This window comes from Oncorhynchus keta, chromosome 5 (genome assembly GCF_023373465.1).
Source record: "Oncorhynchus keta strain PuntledgeMale-10-30-2019 chromosome 5, Oket_V2, whole genome shotgun sequence".
Classification (NCBI taxonomy): Eukaryota; Metazoa; Chordata; class Actinopteri; order Salmoniformes; family Salmonidae; genus Oncorhynchus; species Oncorhynchus keta.
In genome coordinates, this window is record NC_068425.1 from 20,167,870 (window position 1) to 20,194,414 (window position 26,545).

At 45.2% G+C, this 26,545-nt stretch overlaps 1 protein-coding gene and 2 non-coding genes across 3 annotated transcripts; 2 read left to right on the forward strand and 1 right to left on the reverse strand.

Annotated features, from left to right (window-relative positions):
• Nucleotides 1–424: 424 nt before the first annotated feature.
• On the reverse strand, nucleotides 425–23,668 carry LOC118384195 (sphingosine kinase 1-like). The gene is made up of 5 exons (XM_052519033.1): nucleotides 23,117–23,668; nucleotides 10,002–10,151; nucleotides 5,863–5,957; nucleotides 5,588–5,703; nucleotides 425–4,162 (listed from the first exon to the last, which is right to left on the reverse strand). Exons 1-5 carry the CDS (start codon nucleotides 23,541–23,543, stop codon nucleotides 3,292–3,294), a joined length of 1,659 nt encoding a protein of 552 aa, XP_052374993.1. The 5' UTR covers nucleotides 23,544–23,668; the 3' UTR covers nucleotides 425–3,291.
• Nucleotides 23,669–25,837: 2,169 nt separating this feature from the next.
• Nucleotides 25,838–25,909, forward strand: LOC118384814 (small nucleolar RNA R38). Its single transcript, XR_004825937.1, has one exon. It is a non-coding gene; the product is annotated as a small nucleolar RNA R38 (small nucleolar RNA).
• Nucleotides 25,910–26,076: 167 nt separating this feature from the next.
• LOC118384805 (small nucleolar RNA SNORD49) lies at nucleotides 26,077–26,149 on the forward strand. The gene has a single exon (XR_004825928.1). It is a non-coding gene; the product is annotated as a small nucleolar RNA SNORD49 (small nucleolar RNA).
• Nucleotides 26,150–26,545: the final 396 nt, after the last annotated feature.

Below are 26,545 nucleotides of genomic sequence, written 5' to 3' on the forward strand. Positions count from 1 at the left end.
TTGAGTTTGACTGACACATGGCAAAGTGGATATTCTCCTGTATATTTGGGAGATATAGTAGGCATGGGGTAATTGTGGTCAACTCTTGCTCCAGCCAAGTTCTCTATACCGGTCTGCTCAGTATAGGCCTACAAATGATATTATTTTGTGGTTACTCTCTCAACAGGTGGATATTTAGAATGGGTATCCATGGTTAGAGGTAGAGAAGCTGTCAGCAGTACTGACATTGGAACACTGCTATCATAAAGATAAGATTAGTCTGGTCCTACAAGTAGAACTTTAATACACCCTCAAATACACAACAGCTGTAATGGACAATATTAAACACTGGATTATCATTTTCACTTTATATAAAAACTAAAAAGACAATTAACGTTGTTAATGCTCTCTGGAAAAGATGGTTGCTAATGACAAACAAGACAGATTCTCTTGAAGAATTTTGGAATTTTATTACAATTCAGACGATACATCATGATTCATGTATTTAGTTGTAGTTCTTACTAAATGAAACCCTGGAAAAATATAGATCTCTCTCCTACACGGGAATGATGACTTAAAAAAGGACATGAATGCAATGAGAAGACTACAGCAGTATTTGAATATTAATAACAGTACTATGATGTAGTCACTCCACAGTCCACCCTATCAGCCAAGGGTACAGGACAGAGAAGATAACAGTAGTTCAACACAATTGCAATTACTCCACTCAGATGTGTTGAGACCAGTTGTTTTTCATACATATTACATAACAGTCACTAGGGTCAGCAATGGATGTCGCTTGTCTGTTCGGTTGAGGAGAGATTATATTCGATTGAGGGGAGATGATACTCAGTATACACAGTCTAGCATGAGCTACCACCGTACCTGAAGTGATTCAAATGCAGGTTTTTGATATTCAGATGGCAATATGATAAGTGATTGTAGTTTAATTCAAATGGCTTGTCATTTTTTTCGTAACCTGGATACCAGTATGCTAGTGAATCAATGCAACCAAACATACAAATAATGAAAGTGAGCTATCATAACATTTTATACAGTACTACTGTTGTACCATAGAAACAAATGTGCAAGTACTATGTCAGAACTTCCACCACTTGAACTGCAATGACTGGTTAAGGTAAATCCACTAGGGGGACCCCTCCCACTGCATAAAGAGCAGTGAGGTGTCCCAGAACGGGCCACATTGAAAGAATTTGCATAGCTAATCTCTCAATTTGGATATGTGCTTAAACTTGTGTATGCATGGTCTATGACCTTGCCAACACCACCAGCAGAGCCTGGCAAATGAGGATTAGGTAGGTAGATAGGTATGTATGGGGTAAAAGGTATCATACAGTATGTTTAATATTATAATAACAAATTATTTATCCTGCTTCCAGTCCCTTTCTCTTAATCCCTGCCTACATTTTCCTATCTACCTCAATACTCCAATATCTCTGTACGTTGTACATTTGGTAATGGCACTGACACTGTATATAGCTTCCTCTCTTCTTTCTTCTTTCTCGTTTTTTCCCCCTTGTTTTTTTTCTTCTTATGAATTATACTTTTTTTTATATATATACTACTGAGCTACCGTACCTGAGGTATATACTACTGCACTGTTGGGTAGCGCTTTCAAGTTAAGCATTTCACTGTACTTGTGCATGTGACAAATAAAACAAACTTTTCTTTATCTAAAGGCATATCAAAGTCAGGTACAGGCACAGACATGGAAGATTGAAATCAGAATGGGAGAAGATAATGTTACATCTGCAGTCAGCATACCTTCAAGTAGAGGCATTTTAAGCATCCTTTTAGATTCATTATACAGTACATTAAAACCCTTCCACCCATATGACATTTTGAGCCAAACCAAACCAAACCAAGTGTGTGCTCTAGGATTAGTTAAACCAGTAATTATTATATCTCTGGGGTGAACCCGACCTGACATGAACTGGTGCGAGTAGAACTGATGATAATGCTCACATTTGCGCTCGTCTCTGCTCCAGTGCACTAATGCTCATCATCTCCACCCCGACAAGATAAAGGCCCCAGTAGAGAGCGCAGCACTCTGGCCTGGTCACTCCAACTCTTATTGATCGAATCAATGTGCAGAACCCACTGACCCATGCAGTGCTGCGTAGTGCAAAACCATGTTTCCCTTCTTAGTGTGTGCTTGGACAGAAAACAACAGAAATATTTATATTCTTTTATCTACAATAAAACCGTTCATAAAAATCGACAATGGTCCTGTATCTTCTTCAACTGCTTGTAGTTCTATCCGCTAGTATTTTTCATTCACCCATAAAGCTTCAGAATAAGGACACATAAGGTGCTGATGGCTCCAACATCTTGTGAAGGAGGAGGGAGTACAACCTTAACACAGCCAGAAGGGGTCATATGTAGCAGACGAGACCATCCCCCTCCTTGCTGAGTGCTCCAGATCTGAAAGGGAGTGTCAAGCCGGTGTGTTTGTGTCAGGAAGAATTATTATTATTATTATTATTAGTAAGAAGGTGGTCCAAGAAGCATGTTGGTTTGAGCTGCAGCAGCAGCAGGGTAGGAGACAGGCCAGATATATAAGAAGGCAACCTCAGCTGGCCAGGTTCCTGAACCTCCATGCTGCTTTAACACGACCTCACTAGCACTTAACCCCTTCCACCCCATCCATTAAACACAGAGGTAAAGGAGAGGTTTTCACTGGTGAGAGGGAGAAGAGTAACCTAATATCATTGTTCTACAATGCTGCATTTTCCAACGTTGTGCTTCTCCATAGAGAACCTACACCCATGACTCGAACAGTATATCCTGAGGGGGAAGGCCTACATGTCAGGCCCGTGTCTCATCCTCCACAGAATGATTACCCCGGGGCTAGATAGCGGACGTAGAGCTGGTTGCCTGCCACTTCCTCGCGGGACAGAAGAATGTGCTTCTCTTCACGTGTGTCACACTCATTAAGTCAGACAGCGGAGCACACAAGGTACTCCTCAGCAGTGGGCCCCTCCCTACTAAACACACCGCTCAAAACACACTATCATACACACACTGTCATACACACACACTCTTAGCTGAGACCAGCCAGCTGAAAGAACATCCATGGCATTGACCCTGAATGAAGCATGGAGAGGAAAGGGAGGGATCTCTAAACAACAGGACACAGAGATAGATACTGAATGTATCTGTAGAAAAAAAGAGGGGGGATTTTCCAAAGGCTGATATAATGTCTTTGGCACTTTGTATATACAGTAGACAGAGTAAGAAAGGGAGCGAGAAGTCAGAGTTGTGGGGAGGACAAACTCTCAGAGTAGATTCTCAGCCTGAGATGAGCCTGGCGATTCCTTCATGAACCTGGGCCTGTACTGGCCCGTACTCCACCATCTCCCCGTCCACAGTGATCGCTCCCTCGGGGGACAGAGGCTCCAGGCGAAAGGCCTTCACCCTCTCATACACAAGGTGTGGGCAGCCAATAGCCAGGTGCCCTCCCTTCTCCATGGTCATGAAGAGTGTGAGCAGAGCTAGCCTGGAGATGCCTGCACGCACATACAACAGGTGGATGAAGCCGTCGTCTGCTGTGGCCCCAGGGGCGGCAAACAGGTCCTCAGCCAAGTGGGACTGGAACATGGCCAATACCAGTACAAAGTCTTCCTCATTCACTACTGTCCAATGATCAGGCACCGGCTGCTCCAGGTCTGCTAGGAGCGAGTCAGGAGGCCCCTTCTGGTTGACTGGTTGGGGCTCGGTCCTCATGGTTGTGATGGCAATGTTGGAGGAGTTGTGGGCGGTGTTGTGGTTGGAGTTTGTGCTGTGGTTGGAGTTTGTGATGTGGTTGTGGCGAGAGTTCTGATTGGGGGAGCTGTTGGGCCCACAGGGTAGAGAGGAGCAGAGGGAGGAGTTCTGGGGTGTGAAGGGAGGAGCAGGCAGGTATGCCAGCCTACCCTGATATACCTTGAGGGAGGCCAGGCGCATCAGCGTACCAACCAGGAATCGCATGGGGCCAACGAGGCGGTACTTCTCGCTCTCGATGTCGACGTCGGCCACGAAGCCCCAGGCCAGGGAGAGGAAGGAGAAGATGCGCTGGCTGGAGGCCAGGTGGACAGAGACCAGGTCGAGCCGAGTCACCAGGCCTTTACACAGCAGGAAGCCACAGCTCAGCAGCAGCTCCTTACCCCAGGCCGGGGGAGACCTGCAGGGAGTAGCAGTCAGCTCACAATAGACTGAGGCAGTTAGGTATCAGTCTGTGGTTCAATTGAGCCGGAGCTACTCCTTCACTTAAAAGTAATGACCCTAACCCTAACTCTAGAATGGTAATACATTGTACTTACAGCAGCAACCCTAACCCTCGCCATAACCCTAACCCTAGGTTCATGTCCACAAGCCGGTTAAACCCTAATCCCATTGTTTTAAAGTAACTGTCCAGTGAAAATCTCACATTTAATTTAATTCATATTCTGCTAACTCATACCCAAATAATGTTGTTGACTCGTCCTATACTCGTTTCACTGGCCAAAGAATAACTGGGAGAAAAACTCAAACTGACCATTTCAAAAATGCTTGCTATCTCCTCATAGAGTATGATGTCATACTCCTGAGGAGGATGAGCTGGCCAATCAGCAGTCTAGAGGAGGATGAGCTGGCCAATCAGCAGTTTACTCACATTCATATTTTTAATGACCGGTACACTGTACACCCACACCATTCCGTTGTTGGGGTATGCCCACACCATTCCGTTGTTGGGGTATGCCCACACCATTCCGTTGTTGGGGTATGCCCACACCATTCTGTTGTTGGGGTATGCCCACACCATTCTGTTGTTGGGGTATGCCCACACCATTCTGTTGTTGGGGTATGCCCACACCATTCTGTTGTTGGGGTATGCCCACACCATTCCAACACAGAACAGCTGCTTTTTAACATTCTTAATTACAATTATTTTGGAAGGAACACTATTTAACTAATTTAGTAATTAATTATAGGTCATATTTCATAGAGATCTGGAAACACTGGACAGTTACAGTACTTTAAACATAACCATCTGCACTGTCTGACTGTAAGATAATGGGGTTAGGGTTGAACTGGGGTGTGGACATGAAGCTAGGGTAAGGGTTATGGCTAGGATAATGGTTGTGGCTAGGGTTAGCTTGGTTTGAGTTGAACTGGGGTGTTAGGGTTAGGGTTGTTCATAGGCTGCAAAGCTTTATTCAACTGTGATAGGTATCTGATGTTATACAACTCGCTGTGTATTTTGGTGTTGTTTTTCTGTTGATGTTGTAAATGTAGGGGGCTCATATTTCACAAACAGCAGTAATAAAGGGGGTCCAGACACTACCTCAGTAGTAGTCCACTGAATTTCCAGTTGCTCTAGAACCCATTACATCACTCCATTAAAAGTAGCTATCAGCTACCCTCAAATAATGACTCTTCTTGGACTTTATGAAGTGTGAAGCTGAAGCAGACACTATCTCTCTCCTTTGTCTCTGGAGAAATGTGCCTACTCTGCCCAGTCAGCTACTGTGATAATTACATCCATAGAAAAGGGATAAATCACCTTCTTTGTCACATTCCATTCTACTGTACTCTATGCATTTAAATGTCTCATTAGTGGACTTACTTAGTGTAGTGGTGGACAGAGGCTGCCAGGGCGTTGCCCGAGCCCCCTGGTAAGATGCCCAGTGGGGTCTGGATGGCCTCCTCCCAGTCCTCTCTCTCCAGAAGACCATTCAACACCTGACCGAACAGGTAAACACACACAAGCATCAGGCCATGACCCTCCAACTGAGAGTTGTACCCCACAAACCCCACTGCTTATTCAAACAGTCTTAGGGAAACTTTAGACAAGTTAGCTATGCTGGAAATGTGTTCATGCAGTGTCTATACTTGGCGCACCTCGAACAGCAGCCCGTCCCCTGACAGGATGACCAGAGCGTCCCACTGTGACAGATCAGTCTCTCTCACCAGGTCCCTCGCATGGTTCTGGTGCTCTATGGGGGACAGAGAGAAACGCCATGAGAGAGAGGGACAGGGAGGAGGGAGGAAATAGAGAAGGAATAAGGTCCGAGAGATGGCCTCCCTTCACCAGAAGCCCCCAGGGAGGGATCAGTGGGATGGGAGAGAAAGGGGATTCAATTTCCCTCTATCAGTCCATACATATCATTAGACCGTGCAGTGGCTATTCAACTGGCCGATGGCAGTCTTCAAAGCAGCCAGGCCTTAGTGCAAACATCTGCCACTGCTGTGATAGTTGATGTGACGACTGGGGCCGACTCTGTTTGTTTAGTGGAGTTTTATTGGAGATGTCCTTGAGACAGTCGCGCTGCAGGGGGTCTTATTGGATCCCCCCTAAGCACACTGTCTAGTACAGTTCTGCCAGCTGAGACTTGTGTTCTGCAGCAAATATCAGCTCTGCTAAAGGCAGTACTGTGTTTGTTTGTTATTGCAATTGTGTGTGTCTATGCCTGTGTCTCTGTGGGTGTGTTGAGGCATTGTCATCACAAGGGCATTACTTTTCTGCTTGAGTTACCGTATGTGTTGAGGTTTGAAAAATGACCAGACACTCCATTACTACATCCACCCCCCCTCTTCTCCTCCTCTCCTCTCCTAGCATAACATATACCTGTCCCCTTGCCCTCCATCACCCACTGAGTTTCCTTTAAGTCCATGATGTTTGGTATGTATGGGGAGACTGAGAGCGGAGTGATGTGGTCCTGTGCTGTCAGGCAAAAGCAGAGGGAGGCTGCTGCGGCTGACTCAGCACTCTATGCTGCTGGTTGGAGGCTGAGGCTGCACTTCCCAGCCCTCTCCTTATTCACAGGGTCACTGCCACACATAAACACACATAGACAGGGGCTACCTCACTATCTCTTGACTTTCTGGATTTTATGTAATCCTCTCTTCTGATGAGCTATAGCTTGGTAGTTACTCTCTGTTAATGTAATATGAACCAAGGTCCCTTTTGGGTTAGGATGATACATATCACATTAGATGCCCAATATAACGTTTTTCTGCTCTCAGTTTCTGAATACATACCTACTTGAACAGTGAACTGTTTTCCACATGAGCTCCCTCAGTTTCTGAGGGAGACACACATGCAGGTGCACACAAGCACATGAACACACACCACAGAAAACCCCAGATTTACTCCCACGCCGAAAGACGATCCTCTCAGAGTGCCTTAGTCCTCTGGCATAGACTAGTAGATGACATGATAGTTCTGCAGGGCTCCATTCTCTAAATGGAGGCAGGCAGGGCAGCGAGGTGGTGCCGGTTAATCCACTCAGACAGGCTAGCTACAGTACCCAGGCAGGGCAGCGAGGTGGTGCCGGTTAATCCACTCAGACAGGCTAGCTACAGTACCCAGGCAGGGCAGCGAGGTGGCGCCGGTTAATCCACTCAGACAGGCTAGCTACAGTACCCAGGCAGGGCAGCGAGGTGGCGCCGGTTAATCCACTCAGACAGGCTAGCTACAGTACCCAGGCAGGGCAGCGAGGTGGCGCCGGTTAATCCACTCAGACAGGCTAGCTACAGTACCCAGGCAGGGCAGTGAGGTGGCGCCGGTTAATCCACTCAGACAGGCTAGCTACAGTACCCAGGCAGGGCAGCGAGGTGGCGCCGGTTAATCCACTCAGACAGGCTAGCTACAGTACCCAGGCAGGGCAGCGAGGTGGCGCCGGTTAATCCACTCAGACAGGCTAGCTACAGTACCCAGGCAGGGCAGCGAGGTGGCGCCGGTTAATCCACTCAGACAGGCTAGCTACAGTACCCAGGCAGGGCAGCGAGGTGGCGCCGGTTAATCCACTCAGACAGGCTAGCTACAGTACCCAGGCAGGGCAGCGAGGTGGCGCCGGTTAATCCACTCAGACAGGCTAGCTACAGTACCCAGGCAGGGCAGCGAGGTGGCGCCGGTTAATCCACTCAGACAGGCTAGCTACAGTACCCAGGCAGGGCAGCGAGGTGGCGCCGGTTAATCCACTCAGACAGGCTAGCTACAGTACCCAGGCAGGGCAGCGAGGTGGCGCCGGTTAATCCACTCAGACAGGCTAGCTACAGTAGGCCCAGGCAGGGCAGCGAGGTGGCGCCGGTTAATCCACTCAGACAGGCTAGCTACAGTACCCAGGCAGGGCAGCGAGGTGGTGCCGGTTAATCCACTCAGACAGGCTAGCTACAGTACCCAGGCAGGGCAGCGAGGTGGCGCCGGTTAATCCACTCAGACAGGCTAGCTACAGTACCCAGGCAGGGCAGCGAGGTGGCGCCGGTTAATCCACTCAGACAGGCTAGCTACAGTACCCAGGCAGGGCAGCGAGTTGGCGCAGGTTAATCCACTCAGACAGGCTAGCTACAGTACCCAGGCAGGGCAGCGAGGTGGCACCGGTTAATCCACTCAGACAGGCTAGCTACAGTACCCAGGCAGGGCAGCGAGGTGGCGCCGGTTAATCCACTCAGACAGGCTAGCTACAGTACCCAGGCAGGGCAGCGAGTTGGCGCAGGTTAATCCACTCAGACAGGCTAGCTACAGTACCCAGGCAGGGCAGCGAGGTGGTGCCGGTTAATCCACTCAGACAGGCTAGCTACAGTACCCAGGCAGGGCAGCGAGGTGGCGCCGGTTAATCCACTCAGACAGGCTAGCTACAGTACCCAGGCAGGGCAGCGAGGTGGCGCCGGTTAATCCACTCAGACAGGCTAGCTACAGTACCCAGGCAGGGCAGCGAGTTGGCGCAGGTTAATCCACTCAGACAGGCTAGCTACAGTACCCAGGCAGGGCAGCGAGGTGGCGCCGGTTAATCCACTCAGACAGGCTAGCTACAGTACCCAGGCAGGGCAGCGAGGTGGCGCCGGTTAATCCACTCAGACAGGCTAGCTACAGTACCCAGGCAGGGCAGCGAGGTGGCGCCGGTTAATCCACTCAGACAGGCTAGCTACAGTACCCAGGCAGGGCAGCGAGGTGGCGCCGGTTAATCCACTCAGACAGGCTAGCTACAGTACCCAGGCAGGGCAGCGAGGTGGCGCCGGTTAATCCACTCAGACAGGCTAGCTACAGTACCCAGGCAGTGGAGGGAAACAGTGCTAGCAGTGCTATTCTCCCAGCCCCAGCTCCCAGCAGTCCCAGGTCAGCATCGTCACGCCGTAATTAGACTGTATTTTTTCATCACCACCCAGATGCTAACCTGGGGCCTGGGTCCCCTGGGACTGAACTCACACTCTTTCTCCTCTCTCTCTGTTCTCTCCTTTTTCAGTTGTTTCAAAGATTAAGAAGGCATTGAACAACTCATAGGTGTCTTGGTGATGGTTTGTAACGCTGGCAGAGATAGCTTCTTGTCAGCTATACTGGGTGATGGTGAAGTATAGGTGGTGGAGTTAATGTGTAGCTGAAGTGATTTCTGAAGTCTTTCTGGCTCCTTGGATTGTTCCTGCTGCTCAAAGATACCTGACTTTTATTCAGTGAAAGGTTATGCAGAGTTCAGTGACTTTGAACTCACTGCTACTGTTAGTGAAAAGCAGTTGAGAGTATATAATACTGGGAGCAGGGGATCTGACAAGGCAGTGCAGAGTCAAACACTGTGTCTGTGTGTGTGTGTGTGTGTGTGTGTGTGTGTGTGTGTGTGTGTGTGTGTGTGTGTGTGTGTGTGTGTGTGTGTGTGTACGCACACAATCAGGACAGTGAGATAATAGGGCTCAAGCAGGTAGGTGTGTAAGGGACTGAGTGTTGACCAGTGTATGTAGGGGACTGAGTGTTGACCAGTGTGTGTAGTGGACTGACCAGTGATGACCAGTGTGTGTAGGGGACTGACCAGTGATGACCAGTGTGTAGGGGACTGACCAGTGATGACCAATGTGTAGGGGACTGACTAGTGATGACCAGTGTGTGTAGGGGACTGACTAGTGATGACCAGTGTGTGTAGGGGACTGACCAGTGATGACCAGTGTGTAGGGGACTGACCACTGATGACCAATGTGTAGGGGACTGACCAGTGATGACCAGTGTGTGTAGGGGACTGACCAGTGATGACCAGTGTGTGTAGGGGACTGACCAGTGATGACCAATGTGTAAGGGACTGAAGCCTCGGTGAGCATGGGCTCGATTTGCCCGGAGAAAAGCTGGAGAGCCTGGCCCCGCCCACTCTGGGGGTTCACCAGAACCATGACCCTGCAGGGCCGCCGTACCTCATAGTACTTCACATCTGAGAGAGAGAGAGAGAGAGAGAGAGAGAGAGAGAGAGAGAGAGAGAGAGAGAGAGAGAGAGAGAGAGAGAGAGAGAGAGAGAGAGAGAGAGAGAGAGAGATATTAGAAAAAGAGAGCAATGGAGTGAAAGATGTAGATAAACAGAAGAGGGAAAAATGAATAGTTTGTGAGTTGGTATTCTCAAGTTGTCATGGGAATAATTGCTCCACTTAATTTTCTAGTATCAAGGAAACATCAATCATGCAACTCTCCATTGTCTTCCAAAATGTTTTTCTGACATCAATCTCAGACATGTCAAAGAGGTTATGAAATTAGTCTCTACCCTCTCGATCCCTTGGCAGAAAACCATTGTTCAAAAAGATAGCATTAAACAGTGATGCCAAGGGCAGTGACACCATTCACTCACAGATGGTGCTTAACGTTATTGTTTTTGTGATCCACTTATTTTTCCCCAGAAATGTAAGTCTAACAAAACACATGCCACCTCAACTCATTCGCCTAAAGTTGTAGTTGAAGATATGCTCCGGAACTTTTAAACCTCCCGCTTTGGGCTGGATGTGTCAATCTGCAATTTTACCTAAATTAGCCACAAATCCCTAGTTTTAAAGCGACAGTTTTTCTGTGCTGCTCCATTTTTCCTACATTTTCCCACACGTGAGCCAGACACCTAGCAATTTGAGTTTCAGCCAATGAGCTTCAGCCCCCTGCAATATGAGTGAAAGCTAGCAAGATGCACACAGAGCAGAGTAAGAGAGAAAGCAATGACGTAGTGCACATATCTGCACATATGTGAGGTAGTACACCATTTTTGGGGACCACTTTTGGCTCATGAGTGCTACTTTCAGAACTACTGGCTAAAACGTATACACAAGTACCAGAGAATTTCTTTAATAATGCTACTCTGTTATGATCTGTGTGGTTATCTTTAGAATTATTACCAGACACCAACGGAATAATTAAAAGCTGGCAGAACTTGTTCAGATGTTGCAGAGCGCCATGAGAGATAATTTCAGAGACAGTTGTTTTTAACTCAGGATGAACTCCTAGCCTCTGACACTGTAGTTACTGTAGATGCCCTTGTCTTTCTGCACACTGTCTTCTAAATCATAAGAGAGATTTAGGGCTGTCCCCAACAAAAACAAATCTTAGTCGAGAGTCGTCTGTTCTTTCGACCAATAGATTGTTCCAAATGTAAAAACATGTATTTTTCCATTTATAGACACACCCTATGTTTGAATAAAAACAACTATATGCAGGCTACTTAGCTTGTCTGATGCTTTAAGCACTGCGATTAAAAATGAAGACACACAAATTACTAAAGAGGAAGCCAGAGATCAATAAGCCTAACCTGTTCCTGACCCGACCCTCCTCCTCTCGCTGCTGCTGGGCTTCGCAGATTCTGCCATTATGCTCCTGAAGTTGCCAGTAATAGAATACACCAGCGGTTGGCAGCCTTTTCCATTTGGAGTGCCAAGTTATCATACCATTTCTCCTGATCTGCGTGCCAGTTATGATTTTCATAGGCACATATTCGTGGAAAAGTAATTTAAGTAATTTAAGTCCTCGTGTCTCAAAATCAATGTCATGTGGTTAATCACAATTCTATCTTAATGAAAATTAATCAAATAAAAAAATAACTTCTATTGCCATTGCCAATATGTAAAAATATCCTGGGCTCTAAGAGTTTCCCAAACAGACACAGCTGTAGGCTATTTGCACAAGGGATAAGAAGTAATCAGGCAGGCCTATTTTATGACGTTTCAACCGGATCAGAGCATGAGATTTTTTCACCCTTTCATGCTGAGTGGTTATCAAAAGGGAGCGAATTTCTCAATTAGGCTATGTTAACGAACTATTGTGATTCTCAATGGATGTAAAAACAGAGTGTTTATTTGCTGTTTGAGGCGAAGGAAAGATGACTTTGAGAAGCTCCACAGTGATTGTGAGTTAAGACAATCAGAAATAGTATCAGATCCCCAAATGGGCACATTTATAGGTCTACATTTGTGTGCAGGCCAGGTAGCCTAGGCCTACTTCTATGTGTAATCAGGTGCATGTCCTTACTCAAGATTGACAGGAGCGCTTCAAACAAAAGACAGTGAATAAATTGACAACTCGCAAATGGAATGAAATAAACTAAAACTTAGGATGTGCATTCTGCCAACAACGTTTCCACTCCTACAATGACAACGGTAAGACTGTAATAATAATATAGTTTTTAGCACCTGGTATTCCCAGGCGATCTCCCGTCCCAGTACTAACCAGGCCCGACAGTCACAAGCATATTTTTTTTACCCCGTTTACTCCCCAAATTAGGTCCCTTGGCTCAGCTCTGCAACTCCTCAATTGGCTCGGGAGAGGCGAAGGTCCTCCGAAACATGACCCGCCTGGCCACCTACTTCTTATCACACTGCTCACTTAACCCGAATGTCAGCTGCACCAATGTGTCAGAGGAAACTAGAGCACGATGAGCCAAGGGAAGCCGCACCGGTCACCCTCCCATACCCTCCCATACCAATTGTGAGCAGTCCTATGGGGCTCCCGGTCACGGCCGGTTGTGACACAGCCTGGGATCGAACCCCGGGCTGTAGTGATGCCTCAGTCCTGCGGTGCAGTGCTTTTTGACCGCTGTGCCACCCAGGACCTGTAAGTATGATAAGATATTGAATCTATTAACATAAATTACCATAAACAAACAAACATTCCAAATGAGAAATTATGGTAATTAATACTGTGGTCTGCCAGCCCTGAGGCCTCAAAATGGATTAGTCCACATAATTTATTTTTAATATATTTGCCACTGCTCGACTAAAACAATCTTGGTCAAGCAACAGCCTATCGACCAAACAATCGACCAATCGACTAATTGGGGTCATCCTTACAGAGATTCCACTTGTTTGTGGTTATGAGTAGTACTTCAGACTCAAATGAACCCTGTCAGACATTATCAATACCGGATCAAGGTTGGCAGTTGAGCATTATCCTCTGAACCCTGCATGTGCCACATGCGGAAGCAACTTCTCACCAGTGAGTGTGAGTCCGGTTCTGCTGGGCATTGGGACCGGTCCCATGGGCCTAATTGGACCCCTGGGAGCAGTGAAACAGCCATCGCGCTGCTCTGTGAATTCCATCCTGTAGCCTCATGCCAACAGGACTGGCACCAGTACACCCTTACCCTGCTGTGCCACTGTCCCTCCACACAAGGCCCCTCTGTCTGGTTCATGCCCAGTGCCGTCTGAGCGGAAATGGCCTCCCCTGTCCCTGCCCAGAAATCCAATTACCAGCCGGCTGACCTGGAGTGGCACCTCCTACTCATTTGGCTCATGTGCAGGGACAGCAGAGGTACCGAAATATCTCAAAGTGAAGTGTGAAACCATCAGAAAGAGCAGTATTAAGACAGTATCAAAACACAGTCTTGCTAACTCTTCCCCATTCATACAAAGGGTTGACATTGTATTTTTTTCTTCACACTACACAATGTGGCTTTTATACACAAAAGGCTCTGACTACATGTCTTTCAGACACAATGGTGGATGCTGCCGTTTGGTACATAACTTTTAAGGTCAAATGAGCTCTATAAAATGCTCTCAATACAATGAGCCAAATAAAGGTTTCGATAAAACAGTTCAGGGATGACAGAACAATCGCTGCCTCCTCAGGGGTCAAAGCCAATGTTGTAGTCCTTGTGCCTCAAATACAGAGGCGGTTTAACATCCTCCCCTGACAGCTTGTGAGTAGGAATTCAGCACTACCTTTACCACCACAGAACATGAGATATTTCCATGTAAGCAATATCATGCTCTGCTGTATTCTGCTGTGTTTCCTGTCTCCTGACTACTTCAGTCTCCTGTAGCAGTACATTAATGGTTGCTTGGGGCTAAAACTAAAGACGCAATCTAGACGTCGGTCTACTCATTAACTTGGTAACGTTACTTTCAAACATAGGGCCTCCCATTGTTCAAAAGCCTTCAGCTCCCAGGAGCCTCTGAGTATATGTCGAGGAAGCATTTCCATGGTTTCTGGGTCAATAAGAGGTGGGCTCTAACATATGTGCTCACAGGTGATCTAATCAGTCAAAGACCGGTTATCATTATTAGGTCTATCTATGGTAAAATTGGGTATAGAAAACATATCGAGTTGACATTAAAAGAAGTGTACGTTTGTGCACCTATGGACAGCAACTAGAAATACTGTATAGCTCTGTATTTCACTTATCACAGGAAAAAAAACTCCTTCACATGGATACAGCACGAAAGCAAAGCTATCCGAATTGATGTTGGTTATCAGAGCTTGATAGTTACAAAGGTTTCAGTAGCAGTCATACAGGGTTCATTATAGCATTGTTTACACCTTGCGCTAACATGTGATCTGATCAATATGATCCAATAACGATGTGATCAAGGTTTGTCGTGTCTACACATTGTATTAAAATGTGTCTCTTATTTATTTTTTTATTTTTTATTTCACCTTTATTTAACCAGGTAGGCAAAAGAGAACAAGTTCTCATTTACAATTGCGACCTGGCCAAGATAAAGCAAAGCAGTTCGACAGATACAACGACACAGAGTTACACATGGAGTAAAACAAACATACAGTCAATAATACAGTATAAACAAGTCTATATACAATGTGAGCAAATGAGGTGAGAAGGGAGGTAAAGGCAAAAAAGGCCATGGTGGCAAAGTAAATACAATATAGCAAGTAAAACACTGGAATGGTAGTTTTGCAATGGAAGAATGTGCAAAGTAGAAATAAAAATTATGGGGTGCAAAGGAGCAAAATAAATAAATTAATTAAATACAGTTGGGGAAGAGGTAGTTGTTTGGGCTAAATTATAGGTGGGCTATGTACAGGTGCAGTAATCTGTGAGCTGCTCTGACAGTTGGTGCTTAAAGCTAGTGAGGGAGATAAGTGTTTCCAGTTTCAGAGATTTTTGTAGTTCGTTCCAGTCATTGGCAGCAGAGAACTGGAAGGAGAGGCGGCCAAAGAAAGAATTGGTTTTAGGGGTGACTAGAGAGATATACCTGCTGGAGCGTGTGCTACATGTAGGAGATGCTATGGTGACCAGCGAGCTGAGATAAGGGGTGACTTTACCTAGCAGGGTCTTGTAGATGACATGGAGCCAGTGGGTTTGGCGACGAGTATGAAGCGAGGGCCAGCCAATGAGAGCGTACAGGTCGCAATGGTGGGTAGTATATGGGGCTTTGGTGACAAAACGGATTGCACTGTGATAGACTGCATCCAATTTGTTGAGTAGGGTATTGGAGGCTATTTTGTAAATTACATCGCCAAAGTCGAGGATTGGTAGGATGGTCAGTTTTACAAGGGTATGTTTGGCAGCATGAGTGAAGGATGCTTTGTTGCGAAATAGGAAGCCAATTCTAGATTTAACTTTGGATTGGAGATGTTTGATATGGGTCTGGAAGGAGAGTTTACAGTCTAACCAGACACCTAAGTATTTGTAGTTGTCCACGTATTCTAAGTCAGAGCCGTCCAGAGTAGTGATGTTGTACAGGCGGGTAGGTGCAGGTAGGGATCGGTTGAAGAGCATGCATTTAGTTTTACTTGTATTTAAGAGCAATTGGAGGCCACGGAAGGAGAGTTGTATGGCATTGAAGCTTGCCTGGAGGGTTGTTAACACAGTGTCCAAAGAAGGGCCAGAAGTATACAGAATGGTGTCGTCTGCGTAGAGGTGGATCAGAGACTCACCAGCAGCAAGAGCGACCTCATTGATGTATACAGAGAAGAGAGTCGGTCCAAGAATTGAACCCTGTGGCACCCCCATAGAGACTGCCAGAGGTCCGGACAGCAGACCCTCCGATTTGACACACTGAACTCTATCAGAGAAGTAGTTGGTGAACCAGGCGAGGCAATCATTTGAGAAACCAAGGCTGTCGAGTCTGCCGATGAGGATGTGGTGATTGACAGAGTCGAAAGCCTTGGCCAGATCAATGAATACGGCTGCACAGTAATGTTTCTTATCGATGGCGGTTAAGATATCGTTTAGGACCTTGAGCGTGGCTGAGGTGCACCCATGACCAGCTCTGAAACCAGATTGCATAGCAGAGAAGGTATGGTGAGATTCGAAATGGTCGGTAATCTGTTTGTTGACTTGGCTTTCGAAGACCTTAGAAAGGCATGGTAGGATAGATATAGGTCTGTAGCAGTTTGGGTCAAGAGTGTCCCCTCCTTTGAAGAGGGGGATGACCGCAGCTGCTTTCCAATCTTTGGGAATCTCAGACGACACGAAAGAGAGGTTGAACGGGCTAGTAATAGGGGTGGCAACAATTCTGGCAGATAATTTTAGAAAGAAAGGGTCCAGATTGTCTAGCCCGGCTGATTTGTAGGGGTCCAGATTTTGCAGCTCTTTCAGTACATCAGCTGAACGGATTTGGGAGAAGGAGAAATGGGGAAGGCTTGGGCGAGTTTCTGTTGGGGGTGCAGTGCTGTTGACCGGGGTAGGAGTAGCCAGGTGAAAAGCATGGCCAGCTGTAGAAAAATGCTTATTGAAATTCTCAATTATGGTGGATTTATCAGTGGTGACAGTGTTTCCTATCTTCAGCACAGTGGGCAGCTGGGAGGAGGTGTTCTTATTCTCCATGGACTTTACAGTGTCCCAGAAGTTTTTTGAGTTAGTGTTGCATGAAGCAAATTTCTGCTTGAAAAAGCTAGCCTTGGCTTTTCTAACTGCCTGTGTATAATGGTTTCTAGCTTCCCTGAGCAGCTGCATATCATGGGGGCTCTTCGATGCTAATGCAGAACGCCATAGGATGTTTTTGTGTTGGTTAAGGGCAGTCAGGTCTGGGGAGAACCAAGGGCTATATCTGTTCCTGGTTCTAAATTTCTTGAATGGTTCATGTTTATTTAAGATGGTTAGGAAGGCATTTAAAAAAAAAATCCAGGCATCCTCTACTGACGGGATGAGATCAATATCCTTCCAGGATACCCCGGCCAGGTCGATGAGAAAGGCCTGCTCGCTGAAGTGTTTCAGGGAGCGTTTTACAGTGATGAGTGGAGGTCGTTTGACCGCTGACCCATTACGGATGCAGGCAATGAGGCAGTGATCGCTGAGATCTTGGTTGAAGACAGCAGAGGTGTATTTAGAGGGGAAGTTGGTTAGGATGATATCTATGAGGGTGCCCGTGTTTAAGGCTTTGGGGAGGTACCTGGTAGGTTCATTGATAATTTGTGTGAGATTGAGGGCATCAAGTTTAGATTGTAGGATGGCTGGGGTGTTAAGCATGTTCCAGTTTAGGTCGCCTAGCAGCACGAGCTCTGAAGATAGATGGGGGGCAATCAGTTCACATATGGTGTCCAGAGCACAGCTGGGGGCAGAGGGTGAGAGACTTGTTTTTAGAGAGGTGGATTTTTAAAAGTAGAAGTTCAAATTGTTTGGGTACAGACCTGGATAGTAGGACAGAACTAGTAGATTGCAACACTGCCCCCTTTGGCAGTTCTATCTTGTCTGAAAATGTTGTAGTTTGGAATTAAAATGTCAGAATTTTTGGTGGTCTTCCTAAGCCAGGATTCAGACACAGCTAGAACATCCGGGTTGGCAGAGTGTGCTAAAGCAGTGAATAGAACAAACTTAGGGAGGAGGCTTCTAATGTTAACATGCATGAAACCAAGGCTATTACGGTTACAGAAGTCGTCAAAAGAGAGCGCCTGGGGAATAGGAGTGGAGCTAGGCACTGCAGGGCCTGGATTCACCTCTACATCGCCAGAGGAACATAGGAGGAGTAGAATAAGGGTGCGGCTAAAAGCAATAAGAATTGGTCGTCTAGAACGTCTGGAACAGAGAGTAAAAGGAGGTTTCTTGGGGCGATAAAATAGCATCAAGGTATAATGTACAGACAAAGGTATGGTAGGATGTGAATACAGTGGAGGTAAACCTAGGTATTGAGTGATGAAGAGAGAGATATTGTCTCTAGAAACATCATTGAAACCAGGAGATGTCATTGCATGTGTGAGTGGTGGAACTAATAGGTTGGATAAGGTATAGTGAGCAGGACTAGAGGCTCTACAGTGAAATAAGCCAATAAACACTAACCAGAACAGCAATGGACAAGACATATTGACATTAAGGAGAGGCATACTTAGTCAAGTGATCAAAAGGGTCCAGTGAGTGGAGAGGTTGGTTGGGGGTCACGGGGATTTAGACAGCTAGCCAGGCCATCGGTAGCAAGCTAGCATAGGATGGAGGTCTGTTATTAGCCACCTCTTGCGTTCCGTCAGTAGATTAGTGGGGTTCCGTGTGGTAGAGGGGATTAATCCAAATCACACAACAACAGCAAAAATAAAAACAATATATATAGTTATAGAGGCCCAAGAGGAAAACATAATAATAATAAAAATAAATAAATTGTCCGATTGTCTATTCAGATAGCAGCCGGTAAGACAGCTAACGGTTAGCAGGCCGCAGATAGGCGTTCAGGTAACGTCGCGACGGAGGAGCCAGCCGGATAACTCCTTCGGGTAGATAACGTCGGCAGTCCAGTTGTGAAGGCCCGGTGGGGCTCCGCGTAGGCAGTAAAACGGGTCCGGATAGGTGACTGCAGCCCAGGAGTGATTGATGGAACTCAGGAGTGATTGACGGAGCTGGCTAGCTCCGGAATAATTGATGTTAGCTGTGAGTTCTCCAGGAATCGGGACATGGAGAGAAAAATTGCCCAGATAGTCACACGGATAGCAGCTAGCTGAGCTGTGAGATCCAGGTATGAATGTCCAGAGAGCAGTTGAAATCCAGGGACATGGAGAGAAAAATTGGTCCAGTATGTTCCGTTCATTATCGTGTCCGCATTGTGACCAGCTGCTGTAAGCAAATTATTTGACAGATATTCTTTCAAAATAACACGAATGTATTTATTTTAAGACAAAACTGGCGATAGATTTTCGAGCTAAAGGATAGCTGATGGCCACAAACTGTGGTTAGCTGAATACTAACGATTTGCCAGTAAAGAAGCTGTGTGTGTGTGTGTGTGTGTGTGTGGTTAAGTGCCTGTGGGCAGATGTGACCCTGACTCATGCTGAAGGGCTGTCTGACAAGCAAGCTAGTGTGTGTGTTTCTCTGAGGAAATGCATAAACAGAGGGGTGAGGTGGCTGAGTCTGAGTACTAACAAGTACTGAGGCTGGGATCAAATGAATGGAACTGATTAGCTGATCAACTTTGCTGTGTATATTCAATCTATTACTAAAGCAATAAATATAGCATTACTAAACACATGAATTTAGAACATAATATCTCTCATTATGTCCACACATTATTGCATTATTGCTATGACACATCACTATAAGTGAAAACTAGCCAGAACACTGAGGAAAACAAAAGACAATGCTGGTAGAAATGGCTTTAAGTGAAAGGTTGCTGTCTCAGGTGTCCCCAAGGTGTAACACTACCTCATGACTCAGACATAGCTGGCATATCTGCAAACAAGCTTGAGTGAGTCCAAGATTAGGGTTGGGGGTTAGACACCCAGCCCACAGAGGTAGAGCCAGGGGCCCTGACAGCCTGTCACAGGCAGGCCTGTCTGAGGGAGCAGAGCAGGAGATGAGGGCTCCGGGGGACCAGCCTGGCTAGGGTGAGAGGCCACTGATGTAGCAGGGGCACCGTTCAGCTCTTGTCTCCATCACTGAGAGACACTGGGGCGTCAGCAGAGCATTGGGCCGTAGGGCGATATCACAGTGACAGATACATACCCTCTCCGTGGAACACACACAGAGAGACAACATTTTGACGTTTTAAAGCTAATTTCCTGCTATTTTACACATTTTGCCATGGCTTTTGTTGTGTTCTTATGCTATCTGAGTGACTCAAACTTTATAACAAAATCAATGGGGCCATGACATTTTTTTACATTTTAGATTCTCCCTGAGTTTTTATTTTGGTGATTGTTAGTTCTCAAAGATGATCTTATTTAAAAATATATAGATATTTTCTATCTGGTTTTAGTCGTATAAGTTCACACTGAAAACATTTTACCTTCCTGAAGGTCAAGACAGACTGAATTTCCTTACAAAAATGCAGACATTCATTTCATGGTACCTCTAAGCATTGCAAATAGCAGGATATTACCTTCCATGGCCTTTGATGTGCAAAGGTACATCACATTGTTTGAGGATTTCATTATTTACACCTCATTCAGTCGGTTATGACCTGGCTGTGACAGGAACTGAATGCTAGACTGCAGATACTTAAACACACACTGTGCAGTTCTTACACAGTCAACCTGTGACTGAACCACAAAAAAAACAGCTGGAAAAGGAATATCTAGCATCTACAGTCTCAACAAATTGATGTGGTATTACGCACTGAAAGTGTATGATAGCTTTCCCTAAACATTAACCTTATAGGAAAAAAATTAATTACCTTCTTAATCCAACCTATCCAGCTGCATCACCAGATAAAATGAAATTAATTAACATAAATATCCCTTCAGGGATTAGTCGGTCTCTCAGACGTTCATACAACCTCTGACTTTCATACGCCCCCTGTCCCTCATACATTAAGGTCACTAATTAGTAAAGAACTCCCCTCACCTGGTTGTCTAGGGCTTAATTGAAAGGCAAAACAAAAACCTGCAGACACTAGGCCCTCCATGGAATGAGTTTGACACCCCTGCTCCAGAACAAAAATTAATGTGGCGTATTTTGTTGCATCTATTAGCTTCACATTAATCATTTAAAATACATAATATATTCTGTTGAATACTGTATTATTGTCTGGCCCGAATCTTGAATGCTAAAAAAACATATCAATTAATGATATCATTCCATTATGCAGTAGTCACTGTACTACAGATGGAGAAGCCTTCTTGTACTAGAGCAGGAATCCTGAGTCATGCCACAGTTCATCAATTGTTGGCATTTCAATGGCTTATCATCAGTGGCTATCGATAGACACTTCATTAATATGTGCGAATTGACATTTTAAAAATGTTCAGCAGGCCAGAGAGAATGCTACCAGTTACCTCTCAGGTCAGGTTACCATCTGTCTTCTTGTCAAAGCTCTGAAAGTCCAACTCCTGCTGGGTCCAGGCCTAAGGTGCAACTCACACAAAGACCCTTGTCTCAGTTGCCTTGGACACCTAAAGGGCAATTCACGGGGCGACCTCATTCCTTATTCCACCAACACCTGACTCCATTTATGGCAACCAACATTCCAAATCCGTCACTGCCAAATCAAATATCCGTTTCCTCGATAACTATGCCACTGAGGGGTCTAGAGAGTGCCCCTAAGCATGGGCCCCTATGCAGATAATAGGCAGGCACCCCTGTTTTATGGACAATTATCTTCACTCTGTGTAATGGGAAATATTTAAGATGAAAAAAGTTGCTATTCAGTTAAGATAATTAACACAATGCTTAGCATATGTATGTTTTCCCGTTCTGTAATACATGATTTCCAGTGCTCTATTTATGATACTCATTTGTGTAGGGGTTGATGGTCACTAGACCTGTCACTGAATGTTATGGATTGTTCTCATATCGTTCGATAGTGATTGATGCCAGAGCTACTGAAGAAACAAGGACTAGGGACACAAGGACATTATGAACACTGTGTGATTCTGTAGCAGCTGGCAAAGTCACTGTCTTTTATTATGACTTCATACAAGGCTCTCGGGCTGATGTTTAGAGAATATTTGGTACTGTTTGATTAATATATAAGTGCCTTCTCAGAGAAGGACCGTTAGAAGGTTTTTTTTTTGTTTCTATGTTGGAGGGTGTCTCCTTCTTGCAACTTAAACCGATTAGATTTATGATTGACTATATCCTCGACAGCTCTCCTTTTTGTTCAGATGGAAATTCCCTTACATTCTGCCTATTTAGGCCCATGGCACATGCACTCCTATCTTATTTGTGTGACTGTTCTTGTCTATCAGCCTATCAGTCTTTTGTTTCTTGTCATGTTCTATGTTTTTGTGTGGAGCCCAGGAAGAATAGCTGCTGCTTCGCAAGAGCTAATGGGGATTCGAATAAACTAATAAAACCAATCTAATAATGCAATTTAACGAAGCACACATTAATGTGAGACATTTCATCTTGTAGCAATAACTTGGATAAACTCAATTCAAGATAATGTGCGATATTTTGACAGAATGTCATATGCATAGTATTTTGCATATGGCTCTCCCTGTGGCAGCTTCATCCACACCAAATGATCTCCTCAGTGAGTGATAACTGGGTAACTAGCATCAGCAGCACTCTGTTTCATGTTCAGAACTGATTCAGTAGGGCCAGTCGGGTCTCTGCACATGGACCTAAGTCTATGACATGGACTGAAGATTTCAAAAGCAGGCATTTGAATACGGTTGTGTTGTAATAAGGGTTTTCCTGATCCAAGACAACCGGCATAAGCACCATTAGATGAAAAACTATGAGTTCAATCACTTGAGTACTTGGGTTCAGCTATGTTGCTTTTGCGATGACTAAATTACCCCTGACAAATTATACAGAAATTTCACAGTTGCAAATCTATGCAAATGATTTCACTCTTGAGAAAGGTAACTGGCAGTCATCCTTCCACAGCAGGTAAAGCTGGTTCTTGGGTGTGAGAGATTAAAGACATTCCATTTCCAGGACATTCCATTTCCTTCTCCAAGCTTACCCAGTCAGTTGGCACTTAAGCCTATCATATTCTATAGAAACCGAGTAAGCAGGTTGTGAATTACTGGACCTTAGGTGCAGTATGGGATAAAGGGGATGGAAAGTTACCCTCACATTTTGAACTGAATTTATAAGCCCCATTTCTCTGGGCAAAGTATACAATTCCCCCGAAATAAATGAGGAAACATATAGACCCACAGTATATCGCAATGATGACAGACTTTTCAGGTTATTCATATAAATAGCCTAGAGTTTGATGCCATTTGGCAAAATTTAATTAGAACCTACGCCCTCATCAAACATAACTATACCAGAAAGAAACAACTGTTTTATTTAAACTATGCAGCCTTGCTTCTCACCATGTCGTCGGGGTATCTGGCGGATAGAAGCCTCTCTGATGGCACGCGCCCATCTCTCTGCCTCTTCAAGATTAGTAAGAGGGTCCTGGACCAGTGCGACCCGAAAGCACCGCTCTACTTTCTGCCGGGCCATGCCTGTGCTTATCCATCGCCTCTTGAACGGGTAGAAATAGGCTGTAAAGAACGCCCCAACGTCCGCTTCGTCCTCCACTTTATAAGCCCGGCAGCCAAGACAGTCAGCTAAATGGAAAACCACCTCATCCTGTTCAAGTGACGATGATATCTTTTGTATAGTGAGAGCACTCTCAGTCAAGCTCACAGAATATCTGACCTTTGAATTGAGCGAGTCCGTGAATTCTCCATAAAGCCCTTCCACGACACCATTGCGCTGACGGGATGGGTCCGTTTCGGCCATGTCGTTATCCATCCCGTGGACGATGTGATCCGCAGATCGGCGTGCGGTTGATGAGGATGACTGCGGCTGGCTGGCTGCCCCTGCCTGTTTGACTGCTGTTGGACCCGGAGTCAACCAGCTGTTTTCCTTGTTGAAAGGTCTCTCCCTAGTGACTAAAAGGGGAATCACACACTGAGAAATTAAAGTTGGACAAGGTGCCCCATGTCAGGAATCCACCTCTTCTCATGGAATATAATACATGTTTAGCATCTTGAGCAAATATTAGCAAAGCGGTAAATAACCAATTTTGCTGCAGGTTAATTGTTACATTGTTGATCAGTTAGGCCTATTTACCGCTTTGCTATTTACCTCGTGGTAAAGGCCCTATTTTACCAGTAGCAAATAATATGATATATTGATGTTAGAATATTATTAGGAAAGACGAGAGATTGCAATGCTTTAGATTGATTACTCTCTTATAGCCTCACCAAATGCAATGAGGTATTTTCAAACCAAGGCACTCATTTGTCTATTTGAAGGCTATATGGTCAGAATATCCCATGTTGTTCAATCATTTAGGTCTAGACTACCGGTATATATATTTCCATTATTATTTCACAAAGTCGGATATATGCCTGCTATGTCCTGGAGTTTATGCCCCCCAGTGTGCCAAACGTGCATAAATGTGCACCAATGGACACTGGCTTGCAACAGAGGGCAAAGAAAGAAGAAAAATATGAAAATGAAATCACAAATATGTATTAATAGGTGCATTCACTGAGACAGATTGCAACCACTGATGAAAACATTAAGTCACCCAACCCAACGGCTGACTGAGTAGCCTTCCTGATATGTGCTCCACGTGGTCTGCCCCTGGAAACTCAAACCCCACTCCCTACTGGTCCAAGATTGGTCACATGGGGGGTAGGACGTTTGAAATGTATAAATACCTACCCTAAGCACAATTTCAGTCTTTCGAACGTATGTAGTGTAGAGAATATGTGGCGGGCTGAATTACTATTATTTTTTTTTATTTTTTTGGGGGGGGTGTAACTATCTGCACCAACTCATAGCAAAATGCTTAAAAGACACTACGAACTCCAGTGTCAACCAGCCACCATGAGCGTAAATTGTAAGTATCCACTGTTAGCCATGTGCAAAAGGAGGTAGTTTGCTAACTGCTAGCCACATGGCTAGCTAACTTTCTGACAAAGTCTAGGCCTGGCCTGTTTAAATAACATTCAGAACCCTGGTGTTTCTGTAGATCAGGTTCGAACATACGTTACCTGATTTTCCTTATCACTTAACGGGTTTTAGTTAGTTTTTTTGTTGTTTTTGTAATCACTGGTGCAGGTCGCCTGAGGTGCGGGAACGTGGTCTGCGTCAACATTTGCGGCGCGGAAACATTGTTTCCACTGTAGATTGTATGTGGTTAGCTATGTATCCGTCTGATTTTTGTCTGCACCTTTCAGAGCCGTTTGAACGGTCTCCCATCTTAACTCACGTGGATGGAAGTCCTATGGGCTGTGTCAACTCAAGCGGTAAAACAATATCCATGATTTACGTTTGACCAGTTTTAAATTGGGCTGTTTGACAGTCAGATTTGAGCAGGTCTGAAGTGTCTGCCTAGCTTAATTAACAAGTTATCCCTGTCTGAACAACCGTGTTGACTTACTGAAACCCCTGAGATTTGATGGAAAACTCGTGATTTGAATGGGTACGTTTTTGGCAGTAGTCAGTTGAGTGACCGTATTGTGTGGCGTAGTTTCTCAGTGTTATATGTAGCCATGTTGCATAGTAAGATCATTAATTGAACTCGTGCCGTAATGGACTAATTGATACCCTGTCTTGTAGTGTTGTGGCCTCGGAGGGTGAATGGACAGTTGCTTGGTAGGTACTTGGCTAGAACCTCTGGTCTCTTGTGACTCAAATGGAGACATGGCTTAGTTTTACTTTGCACTGAAGATGCTCTGAAATGCACAGAGGTCTGCCCCTGGAAATTCAAATACTGGTCCAAGATTGGTCACATGGGTGGGGGGTTATGACGTTTGAAATGTATAAATGCCTACCCTTAAGCACAATTTCAATCTTTCGAACGTATGTAGTGTAGAGAATATGTGGCGGTACGATTTTTTTTTTTTTTTTGGGGGCTTTTGACAGTTGTGCTAATTCGAACCAAACATGGTAATTTCTTTACAGGTCTGCCAACCTGGGTGTGATTCCATAAATGTTCCAATGAAGTCACTCCCATGTGAGCAGGTAACCACTACTTTTGACATTAAGTGGTCAGATTGTTAAGTAATGGTGTTCAATCTGTGGGGGGTGTAATAAGTCTGTGATGAAACAAGTTATCCCTGTCTGAACAACAGTGTTGACCTATAGAAACCCCTGAGACTTGATGGGAGATTCATATTGTGGGATAATGATTCATTGAAGTATTACCATGATGAACATGTATTAATATTTCAAATGTTTATAGTGCCGGTGGGTCAAGAGGACAGTTAATTGGTAAGTGCTCAGCTAGGTTTTCGGTTTACTTAACAGTGGATATAATGGTGACTGTGGTTTCAGAGATGAAAATGCTGCATAGGAAGTGCCGTCTGATGCGATAACTGACGCTGGATAAAGCTGCTCTGAGAAATTCACAGCCCTAAATGTCACCATGCTTTTGGCAATTGTAGCATTGAACCAAATTAATATAACTTCTTTACAGGTCTGCCAACCTGGATGTGAACCCCTAAAAATACAGCAAGTAATGCCATTGGGATCAGGTAACTACATGAACTGAATTAGTCTTATGGCTGATAATTAAATGGTATGAGTAATGGCAGATGTGAAGAGGGTAACAAGCCTGTGATGAAACATGTTATCCCTGTCTGAACAGCAGTGTTGACTTACAGAAACCCCTGAGGCTTGATGGGAGATCCATATGTACTCACTTTCTGGTTTATAAGGTAACCGTTTCCTGTTGGAGCCCTTCCTTGGCTTACTAGATGTTTTTCATTTTAGGTAATGGGGTCAAAGATGTTGTGCCA